Source organism: Salmo salar, chromosome 20 (genome assembly GCF_965601325.2).
Source record: "Salmo salar chromosome 20, fSalSal1, whole genome shotgun sequence".
Classification (NCBI taxonomy): Eukaryota; Metazoa; Chordata; class Actinopteri; order Salmoniformes; family Salmonidae; genus Salmo; species Salmo salar.
Genome location: NC_138310.1, coordinates 63217874 through 63230208, shown reverse-complemented (window position 1 = coordinate 63230208; position 12335 = coordinate 63217874). Strand labels below are relative to the sequence as shown.

Genomic DNA, 12335 nt, shown 5'->3' with positions numbered 1-12335 from the left:
GTAAACTTCTGACTTCAACTGTACAGAGATGCTTTTAGGGATAATCTGTGAGAATGCACATCCGTAAAGTGACTGAGGTATATTAGTCTAATTGTGTTCCCTCACGTCCCCTAAGGTCAAGTTAAGCGGCAGAGTTCATTATAGGGGAGGCCCCACTCAAGTTGTAAACAGGATTGTGTCGAGTCAGCACTGGGATGACCTCCATCCTCCCCAGGCTGCTCTTAGATGGCCAAACCTTGGCAGGAGAAGGGACAATGTGGGGCTGGCTCTCTAGCAGTCTCTAATGTGACTGCTAGAGGAATGTCAAGTTTAACAAAGGCTGTTTTCACAGACTGGTAAACCAAATGCCCCAGACAACAGCCTGTGGATGTGCACCTACTGGTCACAGGGGGAGGTGGTGCCAATACAGCCCTGTCTGCCAGGGAGGAATTGTAATAACACAATCAGACTAAATGTTTAGAGGGGTCTAAAGGTCTCTCAGTGAGTCACCACTGTTACCAAGGTCACACACCATAAAGGCTCAATAAACCATTTGATTCTAGCACAGGAATTCCTTATGATATATTATATTATAAATGATTTGATTAATAATCCCATCAACAAGCTTATTTTTTAAGTCTTTCCATTGCACTGAGCAACATTAACAGAAGATACAATTCATTTCTGAAGTGGTCTGGTGAGGGTGATTGATTAGGATAAATGGCACCACTTTCACTTGGGGATGTATCACTCTTTGAAGATATAAATAACACAGCCAAGGGTGCATAGAGGGGAGAGACACAGACTTCGTCCCACACAAGCTGCGTCCCCTACATAGTACACTACTTTTGACCAGGGCCCATAGGGCTCTGTTCAAAAGTAGTGCACTGTATCGGGAATAGGGTGCCATTCAAGACGCAGACACTGTGTGGGTCAGGCTTTAATCACAGCTAGGATGGGTTGTGGTGGCACTATGGTGGAGAGATGCTTAGGGACTGGGTTAAATATTGCAGTAGATGAGGGGAACCTGCAGGGTTAGAGTCTGTCTCCCTGAGGTAATTAACGAGGATGTCCCTCCACACTGAAATAGAAAGGTAAATATGAAAGGAATAGGTTTTTGGCCTCACCTATTTCATGACACACATATTGGAAAGTTCTGTGTTTTCGGTTTGTTTATCTGTTTAAATATCATATCTTAAGAGAAAATCTAAGAGAACAGATATTTTTCAGTTACAGCTGTCTGGGTATATGTCGGTCTGAAATAATTATGTGATTGTTTATAACTGTAGCCCACAGCTATGAGCAATGACTTGCTGATGTTGTTCTTTCAATATAAGTATCCAAACTATTTTGCTTATATGACTAGGAATCATTAGGGTTTGCTTGTTCTTTATTAGCCAAACAACTGGTGTTCACTGACAAACATTTGGATTTGCCACTTTCTAGGTATTGTTCTAATTACAACACAGGAATGCACACAGGAAAACAGACAAGGAAATGCCACAGAAACGTTGTTTGCAGCAACAGCTCCTGAAATATGGAGGTAGTAAAGGCGGGTGGTAGCCCAACATACATTTTCAGGATAAGTGGGGTATATGTCATATATCCATCATTCTCATTGATTTGAAGATCATCAGACCCCATTCAAATGGAGACTTTAGTGTTAATGTTGTGGTAACCTGGCAATGGTGCTATGTTATTTGGTTGGAGGGAACGTTAAGTCCAAACCTGCTGTTTTTTCTTCAAAGGGGCTGTAAACCATCCCAACACTGTTGTTTAGACTTAATTAACACGTTTTAAAGGATCTTGACTCTTAAATGTTTATTTTATTCATGTCTGTCAGACAAGGAATCATTCTCAAAGTGATCACTGACATAGGATCGACTCCATTACACAACTGATATAAATGAAATGCCCTAGGAATGTATCACCACAAAAATATGCCTAACTGTGAAATAATATTAGGGATATTCCTGAATGGAAAACTGATATAACATAATTTGCAATGCACCATTTCAATTTAATGTACTCATTAGTCAATAATAGGAGGTGTAAGTCTAATAAGGCCCTATAAAGTCTTGACACATTAACTACTTAGCTATACACTGTACAATTAATGCATGTATTTACAAGTTGCATTAAAAAAAGGAATTCGTTTACTGATAAAGGTGTGTGAGAGCCCCTGTCAGTCCCAGAAGTGGTACAGCTCATCTGCCCGGGCAGTCGCTATAGAGAGGAGTTGCTAGAGAAGCAAGCAAGCAATCTGCGGTAGAACAGACGTAGAAGCGGATCGAGGCAGAGAGAAAGTACACGGGGAGATCATGGCGAAAAGATTGCTACTCGATTATCACAAGAGTCTGCCGCTCAATGGACTGCAAGCTTCTACAGTTTTGCTTCTCATTTATGGGTTTACCTGTAAGTTGTCAGTTTCATTTAATTTATCTATTTACGAATGTATTTTGGAATTCTGGATATTGAAGTTGTACTGTAGCTACTGTACGTGGTAAAGTAGCTGGCTATGCTAACGGGAATGCTAATTCTATGGTCCATAGAATGGGAGCGACCTGAGTGCGGTGCTGTGCTGTGCATACTCGCGAGTTAGCGGTTTTGTTGGGACGAATAGGTTTTTGGCCTGAATTGTCTCTGGTAAGTTAGCTAATATTCCCTCAGTTAGAGTATGAAACTAAGGCTAGTTAACGTTCTAGTATTTTCTCCATTAGCTACATTATTTCTAACAAACGCAATGAAGTTCACTTTTTCCCCGGCATCTTTCGCATCGAGATGTGCCATTGAAACTACATAAATGTTGCTTGAGATCTATTATGTGGCTTTGACCATAACTAACGTTTCTTAGCTTGCTACAACAAAGGGAAGCTATCTGATATAGTGTGCTAAAAACTAACTAGGTGTCAGACCATTTCGTTTGTTGTGGGCTTTAATGGGTTTTGATGTTTCTATTCTTTCATGAGTGGAATGACAGACCAAGCAGTGATTTGAATAGCAACAAAGTTTTAAGAAAAATGTCAGAGAGAGAGATTCCCCACTGAAGATTTAGCCACGGTATCATGTTTCATTGACCTCGAGGTTGACAGTGATTTAGCAAATTACTGGAATCATGAAATCCTAAATGACTTGTATCGATTTAACCTCACATTAATCTCCTAATAATACAGACTTTCCTAAATCCCATGTCACCTGTCAGTGCATATGCAGCTGCTTGATGAAAAGGAGGTAGTTCCACTACAAAGGTTGCAAAGTTAAAAAAATGTATAAATAAATGGAATAGAACATGTAAGGCAGAGGAGAGGCAAGCAGGGGAGAGAAGAGGAGCCTCTTAAGGCTGGGTGTGTGTAGCGGCAGGAGAAATGAAGACATTTCAGTGACTGAGAGAGGAACGAGGAAAAGCACTGCAGCCGCAGAGTCTGGAAGTATTGACCTGCAGTTGGGCTCTATTCCAGAGCACCTTCCAGTCTCGCTGTCACAAACAGAGCAGCTGGGGGGAGGCATACTATACCCCACTCTATGGATATGTCCCAAATGGCACACTATTCCATTTATAGTGCACTTTTTTGACCAGGGCCCATAGAGCTCTGATCAAAGATAATGCACAATATAGGTAATTTGGGACAGAACCTATACTATACCCCATACTCATAGCAGGACACAACACATACTGTACTATTTTATTATAGTAAAAGATTAACCAGAGCAGATCATTAACCAGAGCAAATATCAGTAAATCACTGATCTGTATTATTGTTGTTTTAGTCCGAAGAAATCAGATATGACCCCATTATAGCCTAGATTGGTAATAACTCCCCTTCCCCACACACACACACACACCCACACCTGCATGTATGCCATCTTTCTCACTCTCTTTACGACCACATTATTTATGAGGTTCATAAATCTTGCCGGTCAGACAGTAGATGCTTAGGAGCTATATTTTTGTTGTAAATCATGATGTAGTGTGTAGACTAGTGTTGGACAGTGTGCTAGGGATTCTTCTATGGACTGTGGGGGATTTTAAGAAGGGCAGATTTGATAGAGATGGAGGGTAGACGAAATTCCCTGAATGTGTCATTTTCAGCGCACCCAGAGTGTAGAAAGACTGATGTCGACTGAGGAGGGGAGGGGACAGTCACAGGCGTGGTTCCACCAAACTGTGAGGTCTGTAATTGAAGACCATAGTTTGGTGGTTTCTTTTTTCAGGGCTGTGTGGTTCCTTCGCAATATAAATAAATAATATAGTAATGGAGCCACCTAAATTACAGGCTTAAGATGAAAATAGATTTGAAAAAAGACATGCAAAGAACAGGTCTAATGCACCGTACTACAGCATCAGTTTGGCCTTTAGCTTGTTGTGACTTTGAAGTTGGAGGACATTACACTATCGAGCTCGCCGGTTTGTAGTCCTAAAAACCAGAAATGAGTTAGCATTTTCTAGCTCTGGTTCGTTGGCCATTAATGGGGAAAGAATGAGGTTCTGGGATAAATGAAAATAAGGTCTGGGGTTAACACAGGCTTAGGAGATCTTATACGTTTTTGTTCTATGAGATAATATCAGTCAGGTAACATGACCTTTATGAATTATGAAGCCTTTATGTGCTTTATGTGCTTGTTTTGATGACATAAATGCTTCAAAATTCACAGTGATGTTAGCTGATGAAGATTATCTCATAGAACAACAAGTATAAGATATCCTAAACCTGTGTTACCGAATACCTTATTTTTGTTTTTTAACCAAAAACCTCACAACAACCCCATTCATTTCCCCATAGGCTTTGGCCACCAAGCCATGGCAGAGTTAGCCTCCGTTAGTGCTTACAAAAAGGCACCATTACTGATGCTCTGTATTAGTCTCTATGTTACTAATAAATGACCATTATTTTTCTTCCTCTTATTGGAAAAAGTCTTCAGAGCCACCCAAACTATTTTGAAACAATTTCAATAAGTCTACACACGACACATCAACTCTGGCCATGCTATATTTTGGAAAAGCAAGACATTATAATTGCTATTGGTAAGCTTAGCTATACAAGGCTTCAAAAGAAGCTGTGTTTGGGGTGCACATCTATGATGAGCAGCTGTTGTATCCCATCTGATCCTCTCTTAATCTCACTTGTGAGGCAGCAGCAGATTCAATCTGAAATCGCCCAGTCACATTAAAAGGCTCTTTTGAAGGAAGGCCCATCAGCAGATGAGTGTTGTGCTTTATTGTGGGAAGTGGCGGCTGACGGCTTGCTGTTTGGAGAGCAGGCTGGCTGTGTGGAGTAGGCTGGCTGTATGTGGAGTAGGCTGGCTGTATGTGGAGTAGGCTGGCTGTATGTGGAGTAGGCTGGCTGTGTGTGGAGTAGGCTGGCTGTGCGTGGAGTAGGCTGGCTGTGGGGGGAGCTGGCTGGCTGTGTGGAGTAGGCTGGCTGTGTGTGGAGTAGGCTGGCTGTGGGGGGAGCAGGCTGGCTGTGTGGGGGGCAGGCTGGCTGTGTGTGGAGTAGGCTGGCTGTGGGTGGAGTAGGCTGGCTGTGGGGGGAGCAGGCTGGCTGTGTGGAGTAGGCTGGCTGTGTGTGGAGTAGGCTGGCTGTGGGGGGAGCAGGCTGGCTGTGTGGGGGGCAGGCTGGCTGTGGGGAGCAGGCTGGCTGTGTGGAGTAGGCTGGCTGTATGTGGAGTAGGCTGGCTGTATGTGGAGTAGGCTGGCTGTGTGGGGAGCAGACTGGCTGTGGGGGGAGCAGGCTGGCTGTGTGGGGGGCAGGCTGGCTGTGTGGGGAGCAGGCTGGCTGTGGCCACTGAGGCTACTGAGCGCCCACCCTCCACCTCTGACAGACTGTCAGAACAGAGGTAGCCATACTTCCCAAATGGCACCCTATTCCCTATAGTGCACTACTTTAGACCAGCCCTATGGGCACCATTTGGGATGCAGTCGTAGCCATGCAGGCTTTACAGCAGCACTCTGGCCAGTACTAGAGTAGTAGTCCATTAGCGAATGTAACAGAGTGACCTCCAGCCCTGGCATCATGGGTGAACATGGCTCTACCAGTAAGCAATGCTGCTGCCTGTTAGGCTGTGACACAGCACTTCTTCCAGAGCTCTATTTTCCTTTTAGAAAGGAATCGGTATCCGTTTCAGGGACATGATGTTTGATTCATTTATTTCATAACATGCTGCAGTTTAATATAGCTTTAGGAAGTAGGCTATACTGTTCTGATGTGATATTTTTTTCTGCTATATTCGAAGCACTCTGTTGTTCTGGAATGATCGAAGTCAATCTGAATGCTTCAGTCACTATAAAGTTGTACAGATTCCATTAAACTAGTTGGCCTACATCTTCATTTTGTGGTGTGCACTAGGCTATTTACATGTAACTACACAGTAACGAGGCTACGTTTTTAACTTAGAATTCAACCATTAGGCTATTTCATGTAGGTCTTATTTACCTGTAGTTTCATGCAAAGTAACTAGGCAACATGATGGCACACGGGCAACCTAAGTGTTGCCATTTCTTCTTTGAGTCTTCCATAGCTATAAGTGGGTGGCATAAATGGCTTCCAGATATTCGTCACAGTTAATGACCATACTGTGAATGAATAGAGGCAACCTTTAAAAACAATTTTGCCTACCGCTGTCAGGAATTTAGTTTTTCCACCTGGAGAGCAGATCACAGCACGCACCTGAGGCAACTGGGGCATTGTGGTTTAACAGTGAGGTATTAAAGAGTGGAGCAGTGTAGGCAGGATGTGCACAGTCAGCAGAGTAGTCCCTCTAGGATAGGAGCTCATGGGTTATGGGAAACTAGTGTGGCTCTCCTTTTTCACCACTCACTCTACCTTTCACTCACTCAACTGTCAGTTGTAATGAACCCATACACATGCAGTGTTAACTCTGTCACGTAGACCTTGGTAATTCCTGCATACATGCTCTGTTGATGTATGTGATTTAAGGAGACAGTGCTTTTTAATGTACAACAGATCTTTGTTGGCAGTGATTTGATTTCCACATGCTAATAACCCTCACACTTATGACAAAGGCTAGCCTAAATGCCAAAAGTAAAAATAATTTTATTCTGGCATAAAAAGCTACACTTTTCAAACATCAGCTGGGAGACCATCAAAGTTCAATCAACAAAAAGTAGGCTAGTTTCTTCCTGATTTTCGCAAGTAATCAGCTGCTAGAGTGACAGTTTAGGTAGTATGAATCCCAAGTGAATAAATTACAATTTGAATCATACTCTTATCTCCCCTATAGTCCTAGCTAAAACAAATCAAATCAAATTGAATTTGTCACATGCACCGAATACAACATGTGTAGACCTTACTGTGAATTGCTTAACTACAAGCCCTTAACCAACAATGCAGAATTTAAAAAACAAAGTGAGAAAATATTTTCTAAAATATTCATGAAATGAACTAAAATAAGAAAAATCTAAATAAGTAACACAATAAAATAACAATAACGAGGCTATATACAGGAGGCACCGGTCCCGAGTCAATGTGCAGGCATACAGGTTAGTCGAGGTAAATTGAGGTAATATGTACATGTAGGTAGGGGTAAAGTGACTATGTATAGATAATAAACAGCGAATAACAGCATCGTAAAAAAGGGGGTCAATGCAAATAGTCTGGGTAGCCATTAGATTAACTGTTTAGCAGTCTAATGGCTTGGGGGTAGAAGCTGTTAAGGAGCCTTTTGGATCTAGACTTGGTGCTCTGGTACCACTTGCCGTGCGGTAGCAAAGAGAACAGTTTATGACTAGGGTGGCTGGAGTCTTTGACAATTTTTAGGGCCTTCCTCTGACATCGCCTGGTATAGAGGTCCTGGATGGCAGGAAGCTTGGCCCCAGTGATGTACTGAGCCATACGCACGACCCTTTGTAGCACCTTGCGGTCGGATGCCGAGTAGTTGCCATACCAAGAGGTGATGCAACCAGTCAGGATGCTTTCAGTGATGCAGCTGTATAACTTTATGAGGATCTGAAGGCACATAACAAATCTTTTCAGTCTCCTGAGGGGGAATAGGTATTGTCGTGCCCTCTTCACGACTGTCTTGGTGTGTTTTGACCATGATATTTGTTAGTGATGTGGACTGCCAAGGAACTTGAAGCTCTCGACCCGCTCCACTACAGCCCTGTCGATGTGAATGGGGGTGTGTTCGGACCCCTCTTTCCTGTAGTCCACGATCAGCTCTTTTGCCTTGTTCACGTTGAGGGAGAGGTTGTTGTCCTGGCAGTGTCTCTGACCTCCTCGTGTAGGCTGTCTCATCATTGTCTGTGATCAGGCCTACCACCGTTGTGTCGTTGGCAAACTTAATGATGTTATAGGAGTCGTGCATGGCCACACAGTCGTGGGTGAACAGGGAGTACAGAAGGGGACTAAGCACGCACCCCTGAGGGCCCCCGTGTTGAGAATCAGCGTGTGACAGATGTGTTGTTGCCTACCCTTACCACATGGGGGCGGCCCACCAGGAAGTCCAGGATCCAGTTGCAGAGGGAGGTGTTTAGTCTCAGGGTCCTTAGTTTAGCAATGATCTTTGAGGGCACTATGGTGTTGATTTCTGAGCTGCAGTCAATGAGCAGCATTCTCACGTAGGTGTTCCTTTTGTCCAGGTGGGAAAGGGCAGTATGGAGTGCAATGGAGATTGCGTCATCTGTGGTTCTGTTGGGGTGGTATGCAAATTGTAGTGGGTCTAGGGTTTCTGGGTTGATGGTGTTGATGTGAGCCATGACCAGCCTTTTACCTTTTTTTAAATATTTTTTTTTACATTTTAGTCATTTAGCAGACGCTCTTATCCAGAGCGACATATAGTAGTGAATGCATACATTTCATACATTCTTTTCCCGTACTGGTCCCCCGTGGAAATCGGACCCACAACCCTGGCGTTGCAAACACCATGCTCTACCAACTGAGCCACACGGGACCAGTAGCACTTCATGGCTACAGACGTGGGTGCTAGAGGGCGATAGTCATTTAGGCAGGTTACCTTAGTGTTCTTGGGCACAGAGGCTATGGTGGTCTGCTTGAAACATGTAGGTATTACAGACTCGGTCAGGGAGAGGTTGAAAATGTCTGAAGCCACTTGCCAGTTGGACTTTGCATGCTCTGAGTACGCACCCTGGTAATCCGTCTGGCCCTGCGGCCTTGTGAATGTTGACCTGTTTAAAGGTCTTACTCACATCGGCTACGGAGAGCGTGATCACATAGTCGTCAGAGCCAGTGCAGTAGGATTCAATCGTAGCCCTGTATTGACGCTTTGCCTGTTTGAGGGTTCGTCGGAGGGCATAGCGGGATTTCTTATAAGCATCCAGATTAGTGTCCTGCTCCTTGAAAGCGGCAGCTCTAGTCTTTAGCTCAGTGCAGATGTTGCATGTAATCCTTGGCTTCTGGTTGGGATATGTACATATGGTCACTGTGGAGACGAAGTCGTCGATACACTTATTGATGAAGCCGGTGACTATGTGGTATACTCCTCAATGCCATCGGATGAATCCCAGAACATATTCCAGTTTGTGCTAGCAAAACAGATCTGTAGTTTAGCATCCGCGTCATCAGACCACTTCCATATTGAGCGAGTCACTGGTACTTCCTGTTTTTGCTTGTAAGCAGGATACAATTATGGTCAGATTTGCCAAATTGAGGGTGAGGGAAAGCTTTGTGTGGAGTGAAGGTGGTCAAAAATGTTTTTGCTCTGGTTGCAAGAGTGACATGCTGATAGAAAGAAAGGTACAACGGATTTACGTTTTCCTGCATTAAAATCTACGGCCACTAGGAGTGCCGCTTCTGGGTGAGTATTCTCTTGTTTGCTTTTGGCCTTATACAGCTCTTTGAGTGCCTGTATCGGTTTATGGTGGTAAATAGACAGCTACTAAAAATATAGATGAAAACTCTCTCGGTAAATAGTGTGGTCTACAGCTTATCATGAGGTACTCTGGTGAGCAAAACCTTAAGACTTCCTTAATATTATAGATTGTGCACCAGCTGTTATTGACAAATAGACACAGACCACCACCCCTCGTCTTACCGGAGGTTGTTGTTCTGTCTTGCCGATGCACGAAACCCCCCGCCACCTGCATATTATACATGTCCTCGTTCAGCCATGACTTGGTGAAACAAGATATTACAGTTTTGAATGTCCCGTTGGTAGGATAGTCTCCAACGGAGCTCATCCAGTTTATTCTCCAGTGATTGCACGGTCACCAGTAGGACGGATGGTATAGGCGGATTATCCACTCACCAATGAATTCTCATCAAGCACCCGAATCTGTGCACCCTGTATCGGTGTCTCTTCTTCATGTGTATGACGGGGATTTGGGCCTGGTCCAGGAGGAGCTGTAAATATTTCGCCTCCGATTCATTAAAGAAAAAAATCTTTGTCCAGTCCAAGGTGAATAATCGCTGTTCTGATGTCCAGAAGCTCTTTTCGGTCATAGGAGATGGTGGCAGAAACATTATGTACAAAAAAATTACAAACAACGCACACAGAGTAGCAGGAGCCCGTACAACGGCAGCCATCCCTTCTGGCGCCATCTTATAGCTCACAGGTAGGTACTGGAGCCTCGGTGGGCAATGTGAATCAAACAGGTAGCTACTGTGTCCTCGTCCCTGTCACCAAGGACATTACACAAAGAGCTTGTTTGTTTGCAGCGCTCCTCTCTCTCTTTGTAGTTACACTGGAATTTTTTAACAAGGGACTGCCATGTGGAGGGAGCTATCTGGGGAGCAGAGCTGTCGGAGTAGCAGGGTACAGAGTACAATTTCAGTCTCCCCCAAATGGCCAAATGGCACCCTATTCCTATCTTATTGGCACCAGAAGAGAGCATCGGCCATATCCCCAGTGAGTGTGCACTGCGCATATTCACTCTTTATCATTGTTAGGTCAGTGCCACTTAAAAGTTTGTTTTTGGACAATCATTTCCTCCTCCAGTTTAGATCGATGTCATATTCTATTTGTCTCCCCTCAACGTAGGCCTATTATATGGACAATGTCATTTTTATTGATCAGGGTCGGCAGAGTAGGCTTCCCTGTAATTTAGCTTAAATTATGACTATCCAATCTACTCATGACATTACAAATAGTAAGTCTGCAAATGCGATGATGCATGGAATGCTTATTATAAAGGTGCATTTTTATGGTTAAAATGTACTTCCCCAAACTTAAAACTGAAGCGCCGCCTATGCATAGGCTAGTGATTTTGCTGTTATTTACTCGTCTTGTGGCTGAGGAAAAGTAAATGTGGACAGTTATTCTAACATCTTCAAAGTGTACGGTAAGGACACATGTCATTGCATCCTCGACTTGCGTGTTCTGTTAAGATGAATTACCATAATCTAAATGTGATTACTGTCATTCTGAGCACCATGGGTGGATGCCCTAATCAGGTTACTCACCCAATGCATTGTTACAGGTTTTGGTTTTTCCATTTATGTTTTGAGGTTGGACCTTAGCACGTATAGCTCGTTAGCACGTAGGGCGCACATATTTTTGTCAACTCGTTAGTCAGTATGTGTTACACCTGTGCTGGTTGCCATCTCGTTAGTGGGAAGGTGTTTCACCTGTGCTGGCCCAGGAGCTATTTAAGAGTAGCGCTCCCTATTTGATTTCTAGAAAAACATTCCTTTTTCTAATTTCCCTAATTTCATTTTGCTCCATCTTTTTGGTTTGCTTCCTATCTTTTACGTTTGGTGTGGGTTTTTCATTTTTGACTCTTCTTGGGCAAATTTAGTGGACACTCATGGTGGGCGTTTAGGTTCCAGTTGTTGCTGCTAGTCAACTATCAGTGGACGCCAAGTGTCTTTCAGAACCCCTCCGAAATTCCATCTGTTTCGTTTTGGTTGTTGTTCAGTGACTTTTTGTTAGTTCCCTCTGGTTTTTGAGCGACATTTTTGTTTTTCTTGCTGGGGAATGTAACAGCATATGGGTCCGGTAAATAAAAAATGCTGCTGGTCAAATGTCCGGCGCCACATTTTCATAACGGAAACACTGATGCAGACTGAGTTGCATGGTCATGTTCACTGTTACTGCACTATCATGGTGAAAAGTATATTGGACTGAGGCTGATCATGGAGGCACTGTTACCAAGTGTTTTATCCTAGGACTACTTGTGAGTTTAGTCTGACCCATTACTTTTATAATCCATCCTTGAGGCTAGGCCTACATGGTGAATGAGGCCTGTCAGAATGTCTTACTTAGGAAATACCTATTCAAATGCTATTTACTATTGCCCTTCTCTGACATTCTGAGCTTGGATCACAATTACAAGGAAATCTGGCCTTGTGTGAAACTTTGGATTCTAGTGTACATTTGGTTGTAATTTGTAATTAGTGCAAAATTAGCCAGATGGTCAAGCTATGCTGTGCATGTGATGGACA

The 12335-nt window shown here is 43.5% G+C and overlaps 1 protein-coding gene across 1 annotated transcript in view; it reads left to right on the top strand.

The window, feature by feature from the left end:
* Positions 1-2192: 2192 nt before the first annotated feature.
* nectin3a (nectin cell adhesion molecule 3a) overlaps positions 2193-12335 on the top strand; it is a 65567-nt gene continuing 55424 nt past the window's right edge. The window contains exon 1 of the mRNA XM_014163107.2: positions 2193-2394. Coding sequence (XP_014018582.1) covers positions 2301-2394 — 94 coding nt within the window. The 5' untranslated portion in view covers positions 2193-2300. The remainder of the gene's footprint in view (positions 2395-12335) is intronic.